Raw genomic sequence first — 19,219 nt, forward strand, 5'->3', positions numbered from 1 at the left:
CTTTTTTACTTTACCTGTTATTTGTATTTTGCAGACAACAATGTTGCCAGTCGTAAGATTTATTTTACAGTACTTAATTAGAGTTAAAAAAAAACAGTACAATAGGTATCCGTAAGGCTCAATAATAATGTATAGGGCGCTACCAATTTTTTTACGTCTTAGCTTACTCACAACGAGAGTTTGCCGCCAGAATTTTTCTTTTTGGAATTCTTAGTGCATAAATCCCATACAAATCTGTTTACTCAGCACGCGATCATTGTTTTTTGGACGGAAATATAAATATTTCTAGTTCGAAACGCACAGTGAATACATTCACTGGGGACCAGTTTTGCAGTATGTTCCCTCTCAAGTGGAGTACTCACCATAAAATAAAATCTGTGAATTTTCAATTTAAGATTTACTTAGCAAATACCACTTAGTAAAATAGTGGTATTTACTAAGTAAATTTTAAATTATAAATAGATAGAATTTACCACAAAATTACTACCGAATCAATTAATGAAAAAAATATCTGTGTTCTTTTTTATTAAAAAGAGAAATATTTGTTTTTTTATTATCTATAAAAATATTTCAATTTCGTACTGTTTATGTGAACCTAAGCGGCTCATTATTAGTAATAGGTATCAAATTGTGGTAGAGTGGTTTCGAACCGAGAAACTCTGACTCAAGAGTCCACGACACTAACCACGGAACCACAACCCGACGTTCATAGAAAAAAGTCCGTGGTATATCAGCTGTCAGCCTGTCACTACAAATTAGTCTTTGCTGTCATTTTTATAGTGATATTTCTGATTATATATTTCAAATTTTGGTTTTATTTAATTGTATTTTTATACTTTTTTTAAACCGAATAATGGAGCGCCCATCAGCCAATAAATTTGGTTAGCTTTAAATTATTTGATTAGCTTAATTAAATTTGATGTTGAAAACATAACGAGGTCATCTGTTTACGTCAGTGCATTTTACTATTTGTTTACTTTTTTAGGTTTGTCTTTAAAAATGAGAACAGAAGGCGATGGCATGGAAACTGAATCACAGAACGAATTAAAGATGAATAATGTATTCGACCAAAAATCAAGCTCGAATGTTAATAAACAAGTTCACAAAAAAGTTTTCGATATAGCCCAGCCGACAACACATTACGGAGAATATTTTCCTGTTGACAAACTTATAAATCTGACTCCAAAAGAAATTCATTATGTTAATCGTAAATCAAATGTTTTGTCAAGAGAACCAAAGTTTGTTCCTTATGAGCCGTACAAAGCTGCTATTAGGGCGATAATGCCCAAACAACATAAGTCTCACAATACTAAGAAAAGAAAGTCGAAAAATAATCTAGATTTAAATGTATTAGTGTCGCAAATGTCTTTGATGGATACGACTCCCATCGCATTTAAAAGCAGCAGGAAACCCTCAGACTCGGAAAGCGTTGATAAAAAATCAATTGACAATATCACCGACGTAGAAAAAAAGCAATGGGAAATTGAAAAATCTGAATTGAAAAAGGAAAATGATTCTCTGCGGCGTACTAATGATGCACTACTGGAACAAATTAAGCAACAAGCACATGTAAGCAGAATATTTATTATTTTAGTAATTGAGTTTATGTGTTTGGAATAAGTATACTACTACTACTACCATCACGCCGTTTCTCCGCAGGGGTAGGCAGAAAGTATGGAACGCCACACTCTTCTGTCCTGACATACACTCCTCGCCTCCTTCACATCCACATCTAGTCATACATGCCCTCCGATCACGCAGACTTTTGACGCCGCCAGATTTTAGATTCTGATTGATCTGATCGTGCCAAGTCTTTTTCGGTCATCCTCATTCTGTTTTCCTTCTCACATTCGCCACATATATTTTCTTAGTCATTTTCTCGTTATCCATTCGCTCCACATTTCCATATCACCATAAAGAAGAATAAGTAAATGTATGTATAATCTAGATACTTTTTCTTTGCGTCACATTTTTATTAAAATAATACAGTTAGTCCTCTTACTTACGTGATTTCGTCTTACTTGAATTCGTACTTACGATTTTTAAAAAGGTGTTTTTTCTGTCAAAAAATGTTTACGTAAACTATTGTTTTGACATTATAGTGAGAGAGAGAGAAGGAAAGAAACAGCACTGGCACATGCCTTACACCCCCTCTCTGCCTTTACTGTCCACAGGATGTGATTTAGGACTTAGTCATAATTTAGATTTCTACCATGTTAGTTATGTGTATGTTGCGCTCGAGATACTTTCCACGTTTTATCTATTTATTTATTTTTGTTGAAAGAATTAACCCACAAAGCCTTCTTTGTAGGTAGGATACTTAGAACAGGGAAGGTTAGTTACGATAATTGTAAAAAATAGAGGAATATAACTAATTAATAAGTAGTTTGTACTTAAATGTGAATACGTATTTACACATAAATAATTGTGTACTTATTTGATTGAATAATAACTTCTAAAAATAATAATGTTTCATTAAATAAATGCATGTAAATCTAACATGTACTTTGAAACTAGGGCATATTATTACATACCGTATATTTTAAAAAATCATTAATATTTTTTTGACTTACACGAAAACCTTCAAAATGAATTAATAACATAAGTAGAGGACTTACTGTACGAAAATTTGGTTTCTTTCACTTTTTTATGGTACTTTTTTTCCAATTTCAACAAATACCTTGTCTTCGTCTGAACACTCTACACTGCAATTAACGAAGGCTAGCCGCGATACGAAAATATATCTTGAATGATCCCTTATCAAAGCAAATTTATTATTTTTATGAACTTTGGTAGGTAAACAAGGAACTGAAAACAATGCTTGTTGCTTCAATGGGTGAAGATTTAAAGATGACAGTACAAACGCTTACTGAGGATAAACAGCAACTAGCTAGTGCTTTACTTAATTCTGCACAGCATTTATCTACACATCAGGTAATCAAAAAATATAATTTTACATGTTTTTAACAAGAATTTTAATATTTAAAAATAATTAATTGATATAATAAATACACAATCCCTAATTTGTGGATGATATAAATTCTTAATATTGTTTCAATTAAAAAAAATATAAAAAGTATATAATTGCTATCGAACTTCACAAGAATCCCTGCATTCTTTATCGTGAAAGGGTGACTCATTAGTTGAGAGTAGTCTCGATATTTGCTTTTCTACTACTAGTGACTTTTAAAAAGAGTAAACACTGCAAATACCAAATATATGCCGGGCTTAATTCCAAATAAAACTATAATTGATAATGATAAACATTTTTTGAAAAAGAAATAATGCCGCGTCGCCTACAATATAAATAGTCACTAAAGCGCATTTATAGCATGTATTTGGGAGAGGCATATAATTTTTTTTACCGACAAGCCATAATATAATCAGTTTGGTCACCAAGTCACTTGTAGAGCTAAGTACATATTCGGAATTGTGTCACGGGAAAGAGTCAGGTACCAATCTTTAGCAGCTAAATATTGAGTCTCTTACCTCAAAAGACTCTAATATTTAGGTCCCAAAAACCGTCACCTGACTCTCATCCTAGGACTTGTTTCAAATCAATTCTACTATGAGAATCTACCAATTAGAATACAAAGTATTTAGTGATGGTATATTTTTGAAACATGGTTTTATTCTAATTTAAAATACATTTGTACCATTTTTACATTTCCTGAAGCATTATTACAAATACTTTTAGTTTTTCACTTAGAATTAAGCCCCACATATCGCTCACTCCTTTCAAAAACGTCATAAATCAAAAAACTTGATTTTTCAGTAGAACGTTTTTAAAGTTTAAAAATATAATACAATGTATTAAAAATAAATATCAAGCCACTTATTGATCTTTTTAGGTAAAACCTGAAAGTTTCTTCTCCATTTGAAAAATATTTAGTATATTTTAAAAAAATAATTAAACAACACTTTCTGCCCTGTAGCGGGTAAATATTCAGTTAAAAATATGCCGCTTTTGCTGGGATGTAGTACATTTTCTGGGCATTCCGAAAACATGCACAACTGAAAATTGATGATTTATGACGTTCTTGAAAGGAGTGAGCGATATGTTCATTTCGATAATATGGAGCATATTTTATAATATTTGTGAGTTGATATATATTTTTTATCTCAATAAAAAAATGCATTTAAAAAAAATATTTTAGGAGCAAACTGAATGGTTGGCAGGACAGTGTGAAGTTTGGAGGAGCAAATTCTTAGCTAGCAGGTATGTATTACTAAGGTTTTTACATAAATATGTCCATATTTTGCCACTATCTAATCTGCCCCAAATAATAATAAAAAAAAATCATTGGAATGAGTCAGATTGTATGGTAATGAAAATCTTTATTAGTCAATTTTGTGTTGTTGCTTTTGCACTGTTCTTTCAATGTTAATCTGTGTTTACAACGTTTTGACGGTCGTCAGCCCCGTAAATGCCCAGACTTCCATATTCTTCTTCATCTTTGATGAGATGTCAAAAAATAATATTAATCTGTGTTGTTTATGTGAATAAATGATTTGAAAATTCAAACACATATTCTTTTCATATGTTTTTTTAACCTGCAGAGCCAGTATAATACATAATCCTTGATACATAATCTCTTATCTGATATTTAAAAGAATATTTATTTGAAAGCATTCCAAATCAGCATATCATTGCAATCTACGTAATGTTTAGAAAGCTTTTAATAGAATTTTTTAAATTAACAAAAGAATATTGTGCATTTTCCATTGTTAAAAAAATATTTTAAATAGTTACAGAACTACATGTTTATTATGTTTTTATTTAATAAGATTCTCAATATTAGTAATATTTAAAGCATTTACTTTGTGGTTAGTCATTTTTACTTATTAATTTTTTTACAAAAATGTTAATAATATTAGTATATAACCACTCTCCGATTGTTCATCTCTATGTTTTTTTTATTTGATGTGTCCTTTTATATGTTTTTAGTTTAATGGTAGAGGAGCTGGCTAGCTTAAAATCTGCATTTACTCTAAGAACTGATGAACTGCAATTAGCTTTAAGGCAAATATTGGAAGAAAGAAACAGAGTTCGCGATATTCTCATCCACACGTATAGAAATTTGCGGAGTCTTCATGAGAATTGGTTGACTAATCTGGCTTCTCAGGAAATGCACTACACGAGTATTAATGAATTAGGAGGTTTTGGTATAATCGAGCAAACCCCTATCGGGCGAATAAACTTAGACCCGAGTAAACCTAAGTCTTCCAATATATTAGAACTGTCTTCGGTGAATTTGAAATTTTCTGAGAATTTATGCAACGCAGTCGAAAAACTCGATGACTTTACATCTGTTCTCAATGAGCTACCGACAAATACAGACGCTGAAAACATAGCAGAGAAGGTAATTATTTGCACTTTGTTTTTATTTTTTCATTCAACCCTTATCCGCACACCAATGGTGCATAGGGCACTGCATTATATAAACGCAGTGTAATCTTGATCGATAACACACAAAGGAAAGGTGATCAGCCCTCCGCTTCAGGTACCAGTCCAGGTTTAATATTGAATAAATATTAGAGTGAAAAAAATCACTTATATTTATTTGACCCCCTCTGGGAATCGAACCCGTGACCTCCAGAACGGTAGCCGGGCGTGCTGACCATTACACTACGGAGGCTGACAAAATTTTATTTTTACATCAGTTCAATAATTTTTTTTGATATTTGAATCATTTTGTGATTTTCCATTTTATAATTAAAATGTAACTTTGTTTTAAAATCACTGTAAATATTTTATTATAACTTAAATATAATGTCTACTGATTTCGAAGCTAATCGCTTCTTTATCATTAATCAGTCTTGATACAGAAGCGGTTAGTATTAATCAGTCTCAATAAAGAAGCGGTTAGCTTCGAAACCGGTAGATATTATAATTAAGTTATAATAAAATATTTATAGTGATTTTAAAACAAAGTTACATTTTAATTATATCAATAATATTTGTAACTTACAATTTAAATTGACATAGTTTTACCCCAATTATAAATCATATAGTTTTTACTATACCGTTGTTCATCATTGTAATAAATAATATGTTATGCATTTTTTTATAACATTTATTTGAATACTAAACTAGTTTCCGGTCGATTATGTCATGTTTCCAATTTGCCCAGCCATAGCTTCTACCATTTAGATTTTTATGGATCGCCAAGTATAAATAACATGTAAAAAAATAGTCCTGGAAAATGGCACATGTATGCACCATCCGAACGGCCTAATATCTTTTAAAATTATACCTGTAAACTTGACACCAAATAATAACATTTATTTCCTCATAAAAAAATATTTCATTTTAGTTACTGGCAAAACCACTTGAAGTTTGTGGAAAGAATGATCAGCCATCTCTCGCCTTAGTTCATCATGCGTATACCAAAACTGGAATGACTCCTAACATCGCTTGTTGCGCTCACTGCAATGGCCAAGTACAACTTCTCTGACATTCTACCAGCTAAATACATATTTATTTCCAAAGTAAAATGTGTACCGTAGAACGGGGCTACTTGAACTTTGATGTGTTACTTGGGCTCAGTACAAAAAAATTAGATCTGTATTTGGTCTATAATAATGAAAGTATCAACATGATTCATTGTTTCCCTGACAGGTGACACTTATTGTCACGATAGGTTCATTATTGTAGACCAAATACAGATTTAAATCTCTTTTTTGTACTGGGCTCAAGTAACACATCAAAGTTCAAGTAGCCCCGTTCTATGGTAGGTAGTTAGTTAAACAAAAGGAACCAATAAATTAAGTTATTTAAATAACCCCATTTGTATCTTTATTTTATAATTGTACTTTTTAACACATTGTTGTGGGGTGGTTTTTTTTTATCAACCAGCAGAGATTTTTTTTTTAGATTTGCATGCAAAATTACATTTCATGTAAAATTACTGTAACTTGAGAACTATTGTTCAAATTTCAATAAAATTTTCAGTATTTTATCATTAATGAAATTGTTTTTAATGATCTTTTATAAACTTATATATATATTTCGGAAAACAATTACGAGGGGAGGTCAAAAAGTTCGCAGAATGACAGGGAAGGATAATGAAATGAAACATTAAACTATTTTTCCTTTTCAATGTATTCTCCCTTAACCCTAATACATTTATTAGATCTGTCAAATAACTTATTAATACCGTCGAAAAAAAAGGATTTGTCTTGGGCGTCAAAATAGGCAAAAATTGCCGACTTTACTTCATCGTCATCGCCAATATTTTTTTCCACGCAGTTCTTTCATTTTTGGAAAGAAATGATAGTCGCTTGGGGCCAGGTCTGGTCTGTAGGGTGGGTGGCGCAGTTGTTCAAAACCGCACCGGTGAATGGGCAGCCGTCGCAACATGGCTTATGTGCACGGGTGCATTGTTGTGCAAAAGGAGCACGCCTTTCCTTTGTAAGCTTTCCTCGCCTTTTTTCTTTAATAGCTTCTTTTAATTGATCTTGTAAAGAAGCGTAGTAAATAACACTAATACTGTTTTAAAGTATGATATCGTTGGAAACAGTCCCCTTTATGTAATGGCACATCACAGAATTTACACATATATCGGGTTTCGCTACGCACCTTGTGGACCGCGCACACACGACATCTTCTTCTTAGATTCTTGTTTCTACCATTGGTTTCAATCTTTTCCAATGCATGTTTTCTCATATCCATTGAAAGTCTTCCCGGAGGATCTGATTTTGAAGATTTTTTTCGGACACCAGACGTCGATAGTGTCGGTTCCTGATCTTGAATATTATCCGACAAAATGTGATCAGCCACCCAGTCCTCTGCAATGTCCTTTAAAAATTGTTTATATTTTATTTTGTTTTCTCTTGTAACAGAGTTATACACAACAAAGGAGTTGAACAATGCACAATTTATTAAATACATCGCCAGTCTTTTTGTCCATTTAGTAGCATTTCGTAAGATAGAATAATAAGAAAGATATCGGTCTGCTCGGTCAACGCCTTTCATATACTTATTGTAATCCATCAAAGCGTTAAGTTTATGTATATTCTTGCGAGTTTTGCAATCTATGTTGTGACTATCACGCATTTCTGTGGAATGTATGGTAGAAATTAAAGACACTTTATTTGAATGGCAAACTTGTAAGACATCTTTTTTTCTTCGAAAAATTACTTGTCCCTCATTCAATTTAGTCGCTTTCGGGCAACCAGGCAGTCCCCTATTTTTTCGAATGGTACCACAAATTCGAATTTTATGCTGCAAAAGTACTCGACTATTTTCCACACTATTGTAGTAGTTATCCATGTATAGATGATGCCATAAATCGGTAAAAGGTGAAACAACAGTGTTAATGGTTTCCAATAATTTTCGCCCTTGAGCACAATAAATTTCGAAATTGCATATATAGCCTGTAGTGCTTTCGCACACCATACGTACGAGAATCCCATATTTTATCATTTTTGCAGCATTATAAACTTTAAAAAATAGTCTTCCCTTCCAAGGCACTATACCTTCATCTAAAGACAATTGCTGATTAGGTTTGTGAACATTTATAAACTTGGGAAGAAAATAATCTAATACTGGTCTAACTTTGCAAAGCTTATCTAATCTATCTTCAATATTTTCATTATTGTTAAAGTGCCAAGCTCTCCATATTTGGCGAAATCTGTCTCTGGTCATCGTTTTTGCAAAAAATGGCGTTTCCGTGGATGCATCTGAACTCCAGTATTCATCTCTTTTGTCCTTGCGGATTTGTCCCATAAGAAGGATAAGTCCCAAAAATTTCTTCATTTCTTGTATCGTAATGTCTCTCCATTTGAGAGATTTCTTATATATTTTAAACTTGTGCTTATTTTGATAATAATATCTGTTAGATTCTTGTACAAGGAATATAAAAAAATCATCTCCTATGAATAAATTTACCGCTTCTGTTACACTATTCAAAACACTACTGGTAGTTAAACCCGGTCGACCTAAAAACTCTTCCAGGATTGGTGGATTGTCTGCTGATGACCATTTTTCTTCACCTTCGTCTGAGACTGATTCCGAATCGCTTGAAATTTTTTGTCGGAAAAATGTCCGAGAATGGGGAGTGTCTTCATTATCACTAGTTTCAAATTCGCTGTCTGTATTTCTCTCAATACAAGAATAATCTGACAAATTATCAGCACACAATTCTCCATCACTCTCATAACTATCGTAATCCATTTTTATTATTTTTTCTTTATATAAAAAGATTAATTTACTATGAAAAAACGGAACAAAAAACTTTTCAAACACAACAGCGATCGATATCCACTATACTATATGTATATAATGATAGTTATTTTGTAATGTTTTTTATATTAAAGGCGGAATGTAGGCAGAAAACGAAAATGAAATTAAGCTTAACAATGTCAAATCAATACTGAAGAATTATAAATATAAAAACGAAATGTTTATCTCACAACTATTGTATTTCGAGTGCATATTACATGACGACAGTCTCTCAGTTTACTAATCACGAGCAATCACAAACCCCATTCCGATCTGTACGATGTTTTTGGCGTCTCTCGCGGTCTACAAAAAGCAAAGACAAAAAGTAAACAAATAGAACCAAAGACTATAGAACGCTTTTTGGCGTCTCCCGCGCTCTACCAACAGTATGAAAAATACCCTTTGACTACCAAAATCCGATATATCGGCTTTCGGTAGGTACTCTAGTGAGAAATACCGGATCCGTTGAAACTAGTATCATGATTTATAAAAGTATCAAATATAAAAATTTGGAGAGTATATTGCGATTCCTTCAGGGTTGTGTAAATTTTTTAAATTTTTTCTCAAAAAGTTATTAAATTGAATGTTGAATGTCACCGCTGAACATATAAATTGTTTATTTAAAAAAAATCCTATACAAATTTTGAGATTCCTTGCTTCTCCTCTGTGTTTTCGACCACAAGTTTTTTCATGAAATTTTCATTTTTGCTTTAAAAGTTATCTGCGGCACAGAATATCAGTGAGCTTTAGTTCTGAGGAAAATGGAGGTATTGGTGCATTGGGCTTTTCAATGTATTTTTAGTATTCGCTTCTAGCGGTAAAAAATATATCTTGTAATTTAATACTGCACTGACTTCCACGAAAGTCCTAATTTTGGGTTCTTAAAACCCTATTAGAAAAGTAAAAGTATTCCGGGAGGACTCGCATTCATTCTAGAATTTTTATTTTTGAATTTTGTAAAAAATATTTCACATATTTTATTCGACCTATATTTGGCTAGTTCCTATCATTATAAGCCAATCATAGTTGCTTGTCTACGGGTAGTTGTTTATGGTAAATTTTGACAGTTGGCTCGATTTCTTTACCCGCGGTTTATTACGGCAGCTGTCATTTGTTATAATCGGTTCGGTGTGTCGACTGTTTTTTTTCCATTGAAATATGGTCTCCGCGATGGATTTAGATTCAGAAAACTTAAATTTTCAAACTCTAAAAGATTATTTTTTTGATGAAAGCAAAATCATAACATATAAATGGCTAGCTAATAATTTATCCATACATATAAACGCCTCCAAAAACCTATTAGAACGGTTTATAAAGGAACAAAATTCTAAACTAGACTTTGTCAAAACGTACTATGTATCTGGTATTCTGAAAGATGATAAAGGTATGGTTTCGACTATCGTCAAAGAAGAAAATTTAGGATCTTTTAAAGAGTCCTTACAAACGATCTTGTCCGAACATATTTACAGCATCCATAAAGGGACATCGTCAACAGATTCCAGTGCCTTATTTTTAGCAGGTGAACATGAAGATGTATGCAAAGGTACTATAAAAAATAGTTCAATAACTAAAAGAACCTTTGATGAACTATCTTCACTACGATTGGGGGCTTATCCTAAATCATTTCTGCCTAAAAGTGTCCAGGCTAATGATGTTTCTAAAAACAATATTGTGGTTCAAACTAAAGATCCGGCTCCCATTAAATCATTTTTCAAGGATCCTGTCATTAAAAAGGAACCCGAAAGCCACGAAGCTACCAATGGTGATAAATGCAACAATGCAACAGTGTCTAACAAGCCAAAACAAAACAAAACCGGTATTGCTGGATTTTTTTCAAAACAAGTTAATAATCCTTTACCAAAAATAGAAAAGAAAACTGAGAAAGTGGAACTAATTAAAACAGAACAATCGGTATCTACCAGTGATAAAATAAATGGAATTAAAAATGAAATATCCCCGTTAAAATCAGAAAATCTAACCAACAATAAGGAATCAAGCACACTCAATAAAAAGCAAAAAGAAACTACTCCAAAGTCTTCAGATAAAAAACCTGGTAAAGAGGAAGATAAACCTAAAAATGGTTCCCTAAAAACTTCTACTAAAAAGAGTGATCCGAAAAAATCTACAACTAAGAAACGCAAAAGAATTCAGACTTTAGATTCTGACAGTGAAGATGAAAATAACATCGATAGTATATTCGCCTCTGCCTCTCCGGAACCTTCCAGGTCTCCTCTCATATCTGATGATGAGGACATCATCCCGCCGACACCAGAAGTAGCGAAGCCGAGTCACAAAGCACCCCTCAATTCGAGAAAGCGAAAGAAAATAGTAGATAAAACCTTCATGGATGATAACGGTTACATCATCACTAAGAAAGAAGAGATTTTGGAAAGTTGTTCAGAAAATGAAGAAGATGTTGAAACTCCACCCGTTAAAAGCACTCTACCCCCTGAAAAAAAGAAAATAGAACCCAAAGTTGAAAATCCTAGTAAAAAATCAAGTCCGGAAACAAAATCCAAAGCGAAAAAGAAGACACCTCCCAAAAATCAAGGAAAACAGCAGAGTTTAATGAATTTCTTCAAAAAGATAACCAGCTAATTGTAATATTAGAATATATTTTTTTTTATATATCAGTCTATCTTGAATAAATTTATAACAGAATAACTATTTTTTTTTGGGTAATATATCCAAAATTAAACAAGGTTATTGGATTAAATTTTACTTTTACACATATATGACAATATGTGACACGTTTTGTCTTATTAAGACTTTTGAAACACATTGAGTGTTTGATAATGTCTTGATAAGACTAAACGTGTCATATCGCTCACTCCTTTCAAGAACGTCATAAATCAAAAAACTAGATTTTTCAGGACGTTTTTAAAGTTTAAAAATATAATACAATGTATTAAAAATAAATATCAAGCCACTTACTGAACTTTTTACGGTGCAACAGATCTTTTTAGGTTTAAACCTGAAGGTTTTTCTCCATTTGAACAATATTTTGTTTTTTTTTTTAAATAAATACACAATACCTTTTCTTCAAAATTAAAAAAAACAACACTTTCTGCCCTGTAGCAGGTAAATATTAAATTTAAATTATGCCGCTTTTGCTCAAATAAAGTACATTTTCTGGGCATTCCGAAAACATGCACAACTGAAAATGGACGATTTTTGATTTATGACGTTCTTGAAAGGAGTGAGCGATATATGTAAATAAAAGTAGAATTCAATCCAATAACCGTGTTTAATTTTGGATATATTACCCAAAAATTTAAATGGAATTCTATCAACTGTTTGCAGTTACAATAAATAAATAAATTATTGGCTGTAGTGAGTAACCAGCCACAACCATTTTATTTTACACATTTTTCTCACATACTTACTAATTGTTAGTTTCATAATGAAAGCATTCTCGAATGTAACATGCAAATTTTTGTAATGGAAATATTATATGGAGTATGTCATTTTTATATCTGTTGGCCTACATTGGCTTTTTCTCCATTACAAAATGTTGTTTATATTAGTTTCATAATCACTTGTTTGTTTCGGATTTATTTATTTGTTTCGTGCATATTCCTATCAATTTTGTGATGAACATATTTTGTAACATGAATTTTACTTACACCGAACATAAAAAATATTTGTAAATACTTGGTGGGTCGATCCTAAATTTCATATTTATTATATTTCTAAAGATAAAACTTAGTGTAAATCCACAGAAATAAATTTATTGACACTTCACTTATCTACATAGATATAGCTTTCGGGATTGACCCACTAGTATAGGGATGGTGAACCTTTTTGAACCTTAGTGCCAAAAAAAAATTTCTTGTGCATGTTTCAAGGGAAGTACGATAAAAAATACAAAGTTGCTCCCTGTGGTTGTAAACATTACTGTGCGTGAATTATGAATTATTATGAACGTTTGTATCAATTTTTTTTTATTAAACTATTTTATTAAAAAAAGTTGTTTAAAATTTATTTGATGCAAAAGAGTTATCATCCCCAGAGTAACAATTTAAGAGGGGAAAAGCTATTTACTCAACGAAATTCCCAATAGGTGACGGTTTCAACTAAGGTACAAATTGTTACAATACTGCATGTACAATAAAACCCTGGAAATCCTAAATCCCATCCAATCCATAAATAACAATCATAGCCAGGGATGGCTATGATTGTTATTTTAATTACTACTACAGTATGACATTATTGCATGGGGAGGCTCATACAACAACATACTGAACTCAGTGAAAATAGTACAGAAAACCATAATTAAAGTTATCTTGAAAAAAAAACATATTTCCAACAAAATTATTATTTAAAAAATTTCAAGTCCCAAATATAGAATCCATTTATAAAAAAACCGCAGTTTTTCAAATACTAAAGGGTGACAACTATTTAAATTAAACAAAAAATTTATCATCGAGATTCTCAAACGATTTTTCTACTCCAAAATGCAACACCAAGCAATTTCAGCAAAACTTCAAATATTTGGCAATCAAACATTTCAATAAACTCCCTAAAGAAATAAAAAAAATAGATGATATAAAAATCCTTAAGAAAAAAATTAAAGCTCTATACATTTAAATCATAAAAAAAAAAAAAAACTATTATATCTTTTAGTATATAACATTAAACCACGAGTGTAAGTCCCTTTCCAAGCACAAGAGCACAGACTCTTTTATGGAGAGGCACAGCGAATCGAAATATAAAAGTTCTCCATATGTATAAATGATTCAAATGTATTATGTTATAAATAAAAATGTAAATATATTAAATGAATAAAAAAAATTAATAATAATTCATTCACTAAATAACGAGGTGTAGATGTGACAAATAGATTATACGTCTGCAAATTTCCTATGATTTTATTTAAAACTACATCATGATACTGTAACATCTTCCTTATCCAAGAAATCTATAATGTAACATGAAAGAAATAATGCGTTGATAGGTTTAATGGTATGAAAATATTTGAAGACGAAGCACTATGTCATTTTGTTTATTTACACAAAATTTTGAGGAATAGCATTTTAAAAACACGCGAAGACTTAATTTGAATTTTATTTTTAAATTATTGCAAAGTTAATATGTATATAATAAGTATACTCGTACAGTTTTTTTAAAAACCCTTATCCGCACTCGATGATGCATAAGGCACTGCATCATATAAACACAGTGTTATATTGATCGTTAACACATGAAGGAAAGGTGATCAGCTCTTCGCTTTAGGTACCAGTCCAGAGTAATATTAAGAGTGATAAAAACACTTATACAAACACTATATTTATTTGACTCCCCTTGGGAATCGAACCCGGGACCTCCAGTATGGTAGACCAGCTTGCTGATGATTACACTATGGATGCGGACAATACATACTGTGCCTGTATTGCTTTTCAAGTACTGTAATATTAGATTGAAATGTAAAAGGCGGTTACAACGTAACTACTGTAGTGTAAAGTATTTCCTAAATCCAGCCAGTGTCAGGTTGTAAGCCCCGTGAGTGCCCGGCTTCCATATTACCTTTGTATAAAAAGGATACTTTGTCTCTGTTGAGAGATCTAATATATGTCTCAAATTTAAAATTTGAATTACCTACTAATATTAAGTAAATATTATAGTGTAAAATCTCTCATATTTATTTCATTCCCCCATGGGAATCGAATCCAGGACCTCCAGAGCGGTAGCTAAACACGTTAAACATTACACCACGGAGGCGGACATGTGTTTTTTAGGATTATTGAAATGCAAAAGTCCAATCATCTCATTTCACTACTACTTTCAAAATTATCATTTTGTCCTTCAATTTTATGTTGGGTCGTATTTATATCTTACTGGAATTGGTTGTATTGTGAGTTTATTGTACTTATTGCAATGGCCAATGAGTAAAAACAATAAATAAATTATATTACGAACTAAATATTTTAAAATAAAATTAAAATTTGTTTACATATTACAGTAAGTTTTTTGTTGAATTCAGAAATAATTTTTTTCTTTTTAAAAATGCTTCGTTCTCTGTGAATCCATAATAGGCGATCCTGTGATATAATTTGTCATATTGTATATCGAGTTAAGACTGTAAAAAGCAATTTCATATAAGAGCAAAAATAAGGAAATCTCTTTTTCTCTTTATTTTTAAAATTAAAAGTGTTGAGATAATTTTGTAGAGATATTGTTAATGCAGACGAATGTGTGGAAAATCATTGTATGACAGAATTAAAAACGACGATATAAGAAAGGAATGTAAGGCTGAACGAGGAATAATTGAAAAGATTAGGAAGAGTTCTTTGCGGTGGTACGGACATGTGGAGCGGATGGATAGCGAGAGAATGACTAAGAAAATATATGTGGCGAATGTGAGAGGGAAAACAGAACGTGGACGACCGAAAAAGACTTGGCACAATCAGATCAATCAGAACCTAAAATCTGGCGGTGTCAAAAGTCTGCGTAATCGGAGGGCATGTATGACTAGATGTATGGATGTGAAGGAGGCGAGGAGTGTATGTCAGGACAGAAGAGTGTGGCGTTCCATCCTCTCTGTCTACCCCTGCGGGGAAACGGCGTGATGGTAGTAGTAGTAGTAGTAGTAGTAAAAATAGGCTTTCAATGGTATAGTTCGTTTACAATATCAATAATGATATTTAAAAACAATAAAATAAAATATAAAAAAAACACAAGTAAAGAGGTATTAAATGTATTTACAAACAAATTAATTGATAATACTTAAATTAAAAAAAATCGCTGCATAGAAAATATCATAAAATAAAACAAATTATGCACGCATAAATCAAATTTGGTCAGTAACTAAATTCATAAATGATCAGTAATTAAAAAAAAAGAGAACGATTAATGAAATTTCATAAACAAAGTTATTATGTATTGAATTTTGGTCAGTAGATTTAGATGGGATGGTTTTAACCTTTCAGCAGGCGCGTTGAGAAATACTTAAAAAAAAAAATATATATATATATATATATATATATATATATATATATATATATATATATATATATATATATATGTCTTTCACCATCGTGTAAATTTATTTTTTCCAATAAAAAATTCTTCCATTGTTTTCTCCTCTCTTCAGTTGGTCTGACATGTTTTCCTGTTAAAATACGTCTAAAATAAATAAAAAAAATTACATTTAGCTATAAAGGAAATGATTTGAATGAAAAATAAATAGGAAAATTAGTTTATTTCCATATAAAATACACTTTAAGGAGCGATTTTTTAAATTTACGCTGTAAGAAAATTTCCAAATTTTGATGAAAAACAAAAACTTCTTAGCACACTTGGTACGTATGTAGTTTAGAGCGACACTGACCCTCGAATAGCTCGGAGCTCGATGCTTGCAATTAAGTGGTGAAGGAAGCGATAAGGTGCATTTGTTGTAAATTGTATGAAAACGCGCCCGCTGGAAGGTTAAAATGAAAAGTTTTATATCTACTGACCATTTAATGGCTGAACAAATCATTTTGATATGTTACAAACAACATATTTACTTAATTGATGGAAATACTCAATTAGAAATTGACCAATACAATTGCCTTTACAATGATATACTTGTGCAACAATATTGTATTTGTATCTCAAAAACTATTTAAACCATGTTAAAGCGTAACAATAATTACAAGGTACATTAGGCCATATTTCAGGTGAGAATATTGAAGTATGTAATATGTCCTATTGAAAAATTGAGTGATAACTAGGGCATATATTTATGTATGTAACTGGTATTTGGTTAGCTGGTTAGTTAGTAAATACATTAAACATAAATAATGAATTATCGATAAATCAATTTATCACTGTTTTCGTGAATAATGATATAATTATATTTATGCATTTATGATGTTATTCATAAAGAATAGAGTACTTTAAGATCATTGATTTGAAATAAAAATCATTACTGTATGGGACTTTTATTTTGCAGGTGTTAAGTCCGAATTATATATATGGTCGCATTTTGTGACATTTCTACAGTAGAACTGATGACACATAAAATTATCAATTCAGTAAGGCAGAAAACAATTGAAAGCAAAATTTGACAAAAGATGACACTGAAAGGGGTTTTTTAAAGCTGGGATGAGATATTAATGTTAATAATTTTTTTGTTTTATATCAAATTATAATGCTCTTATCATATTTTTTGACACCTTTATAACCACGGATAAACCGCTAAAAACTTTATATTCTTACTGATTTACTGGTAATGACATTTTCTATGCCCTTATAACTTATATACCAACATTTAAAAAATCCTAGTTAATCTTTCTTAAAGGTGGCATTACAAATCTTTTTGAAAATTAATTGCATGTATATATAATTTTTAAACATTATTATTTAACGTTAGTTACTCAAATTAAATAGTGGTGTATACAATACATTATTATAGTATAACATGTAAATATTTACAAAAAGTTTGGTATACTTTTTGTTTACATATTTTGGACTTTGAACTACTCAAAAATACAGTATATTTCATAAATATGAACAAAACGACTAAAATAAGAATATTGCTATTAATGAAGCTACCGAGTTACTCCAAAGTACACTTATTTCACGTGACTTTATCCAATTAATAAAAATAGTTTAAAACTGTATTAAAATTAGGCTTACATTTTACCTTTTTCAAATTCCTTTTACAAACTGTCTTTTGATCATTTATATATGTCAAACAGTGTCACAATGTCACAACTATCTCCAAGAAAAGGCGAATCGGTCGGCAAGACTGTGTGGTCCGCATGCCGAGCTATCATCAAGTACGGCTCTTTTAAAAAGCATCGGGTTCCTACTGCCCAGAAAGTCCACTGCTGACAATTTGTCAGTACAATTTGTAGTTATTATCTGAACAATCGGACGAGGCCCAGGAGCATTATATGCTCCCATATAGGGAGCCATGGATTAGATATTGGAGTTCCATGGATTAGAAATTTGCATATAAAAAGACTTTAAAATCAAATGTCATTTGAAAGAACTTCACTATTGAAGTCTTTGTTTTCAGTTCTGTTTTCTATACCCAATGGTGCATAGGGCACAACGTTAAATAAACAAATACATTGACAACTGCATGAATGCAAGGAGATGAGTCCTATCTTTTAGGTGCCAGTTTAAGGTAACATTAAATAAATATTTTAGAGTGAAAATAAAACACCAATATTAGATATTATTAGAACCCGGGATCTCATGCATCGTAGTCTAATGTGCTACCATTACACTATGAAGCCGTACAGTAGTATCCTCAAATATATTTTTATTTCTATCAAAAGTTACACAGTAGAAAATAAACAAAAACTGAAATAAATTATTTATACAGTGGTTAGGTCTAGCTGTTATCTATCAAATGCAAAATATGAAATCGGTCTCCCCAAACCGGCATGGGACCTTACAACCATTTTTTCATAAGATATATTTGTATATTCACCAAATCATTTTACAATTTTAATCATGCGTGCAACCGAAATAATACAATTTGACATACTGATACATTTCTTTGTCATTCATTGAAGATTCATTCTGATTAGCGAACGTAGAACGATTCTGATGAATGTAGAATAGTAAAACAAAGCAATGATAAAAATAATGTTCAAGTATAAAAAATCTAATAAATGCATATTGTATTGGAGAATTTTCGTAATACATATTGTTTAAACTTTTTTTGAGGACAACTTGAATAGAAAATGATTAAATATGTCATTTAGTCATTTTCGCTAGTGAAACTTTTCAAAGTAAGGTTATTTTATCATATTTAATTTATAATTATACACAAAAGTCTTTATTAATATATGAATATGTATATTTTTAAAAGTATATATACTTATACTTACAATGGAAAACTAATTATTGCTCATAGTTTCAAAATGAATTGTATAAAATAAAAAAAGTATGCTTAAAAAATTTATAAAAGGTTTTGATATTCAATATCAAGTGATTTTCTTTTTTATTCTTAACTTTAAGATGTTATTCGACTTCAACCGTTTTAGCACCATA

General features: G+C 31.1%; 2 protein-coding genes across 4 annotated transcripts; both read left to right on the forward strand.

The window, feature by feature from the left end:
- Window positions 1-704: 704 nt before the first annotated feature.
- Window positions 705-6,969, forward strand: LOC148300147 (golgin-45). Of its 3 annotated transcripts, none has more exons than XM_088275185.1 (7): window positions 705-881; window positions 986-1,569; window positions 2,797-2,934; window positions 4,158-4,219; window positions 4,949-5,363; window positions 6,318-6,492; window positions 6,720-6,969. In XM_088275185.1, exons 1-6 carry the CDS (start codon window positions 854-856, stop codon window positions 6,456-6,458), a joined length of 1,368 nt encoding a protein of 455 aa, XP_088131311.1. In that variant the 5' UTR covers window positions 705-853; the 3' UTR covers window positions 6,459-6,492; window positions 6,720-6,969. The 3 variants fall into 3 exon arrangements, with proteins under 3 accessions (XP_088131311.1, XP_088131313.1, XP_088131310.1); XM_088275187.1 differs by having other exon boundaries at window positions 725-881; window positions 6,714-6,969; XM_088275184.1 differs by having other exon boundaries at window positions 728-881; window positions 6,318-6,969.
- A 3,346-nt stretch (window positions 6,970-10,315) lies between these two features.
- Window positions 10,316-13,172, forward strand: LOC148300148 (uncharacterized). The gene has a single exon (XM_088275183.1). The coding sequence runs from the start codon at window positions 10,385-10,387 to the stop codon at window positions 11,822-11,824; it is 1,440 nt and encodes a 479-aa protein (XP_088131309.1). The 5' UTR covers window positions 10,316-10,384; the 3' UTR covers window positions 11,825-13,172.
- Window positions 13,173-19,219: the final 6,047 nt, after the last annotated feature.

The sequence above is a fragment of the Brachycentrus maculatus genome, unplaced genomic scaffold, assembly GCF_059751285.1.
Source record: "Brachycentrus maculatus isolate JH-2025_06_01 unplaced genomic scaffold, ASM5975128v1 h1tg000814l, whole genome shotgun sequence".
Lineage (NCBI taxonomy): Eukaryota > Metazoa > Arthropoda > Insecta > Trichoptera > Brachycentridae > Brachycentrus > Brachycentrus maculatus.